Source organism: Lathyrus oleraceus, chromosome 5 (genome assembly GCF_024323335.1).
Source record: "Lathyrus oleraceus cultivar Zhongwan6 chromosome 5, CAAS_Psat_ZW6_1.0, whole genome shotgun sequence".
In the NCBI taxonomy this organism is placed as follows: Eukaryota; Viridiplantae; Streptophyta; class Magnoliopsida; order Fabales; family Fabaceae; genus Lathyrus; species Lathyrus oleraceus.
In genome coordinates, this window is record NC_066583.1 from 421032342 (window position 1) to 421033725 (window position 1384).

The following is a 1384-nucleotide window of genomic DNA, read 5'->3' on the forward strand; positions in this document are numbered from 1 at the left end:
GTGGCATGGAATCTTGGTTTTTTATTTCAGACGTGGCTTTTTAATTTTTTTATTTTCACATGTGAATCTTCATTAGGTCTCCAGCATGGCATAAACTAGAAATTAGGGTTCCAAATCCATCCCTCTCTCTCTTCGTGGAATCCATCCCTATCCCAAATCCATCCCTCTCTCTCTTCGTGAAATCCATCCCTATCCCAAATCCATCCCTCTCTCTCTTCGTGAAATCCATCCCTACCCCAAATCCATCCCTCTCTTCATCTTCGTCCGTGTCCCCTTCATCTGGGTTATGGGTGGCAGCAAGGCATCTTCCACGAGTGAAGTTGGAAACGGCTTACCAAGATGTGGATGCAATGAAACCATGAAGTTGTGGGTCTCCAAGTCAATTGAAAACCCCGGTCGCAAATTTTGGAAATGCAGGAATTATATGGTGAGCAATTTTGAAGCATTTTATTATTTTGAGTTTGATTTCGAAATTAATTGTTGGTGGTGTTTGTCTCAAATTGCAGAATGGGTGCGGTTTATTTTTGTGGGATGATTTGGTCAGTGAGTTTGCAGTGAAAGAAACCAATCCGTCCGGATGCCGCCAATGTGAAGTCAACAAGGCTTATTTGATTGAATTTGCTAAAGAGATTGTTGAGGAGATAGATTGCAGAGTCAGAAAGCTTAACAAGTTAGAAAAACTGAAGAAAAAGATTGCAATGGAAAAGAGGAAAAATTTATGGTTAATGTTTGTAATTGGTCTGTCATGGATGTTGATAGCAGCTATGGTTAAGTTAGTCTAATGAGTCTGTCATGTAATTGTTATGTCATTAGTGTTTTTCAACAATGTAATGTTGAACTTGTAATGTGTTCATCAATGAAATGTAATCTGTTCATCAATCTTAAACTGTCAGTGCAGCATCATTATTTGATTAAACTTTCAGCATTCAATCTACCAATAATGACAGAAAAAAGTTATATCATAATGAAAGAGCAAAATTGCAAAATCATCAGAAAACTACAGAACAATTTTATATGATACATGTGTGTTTATTATGTTTTTCATCCCACTATATTGTTGCATAACTGTACATATAAACCTACATTGATATTTCCCTTTAAATATCAATTAAAATGCATTTTATGTCAGTAAGCATCGATACATAAAGCCTCTGCATCGATACATACAACATGAAATAAATCACAAAACCTTTCTGTTCAGTATGCATCGATGCATACGAGCCATGCATCAATACATGGAAGACAAAATACTCTATGCATCGATACACACGATCCCTGCATCGATACATGACAAATTGGAACAGCCTGTGTATCAATACATACGCACCAGGCATCGATACATACTAGTGTAATAAGCACTTGCATCGATACACACGACTTTTGC

The 1384-nt window shown here is 37.0% G+C and overlaps 1 protein-coding gene across 1 annotated transcript; it reads left to right on the forward strand.

The window, feature by feature from the left end:
• The first annotated feature begins 286 nt into the window (after window positions 1–286).
• Window positions 287–782, forward strand: LOC127081111 (uncharacterized). The gene is made up of 2 exons (XM_051021395.1): window positions 287–427; window positions 507–782. The coding sequence occupies exons 1-2, from the start codon at window positions 287–289 to the stop codon at window positions 780–782; spliced, it is 417 nt and encodes a 138-aa protein (XP_050877352.1).
• The last annotated feature ends 602 nt before the right edge of the window (window positions 783–1384 follow it).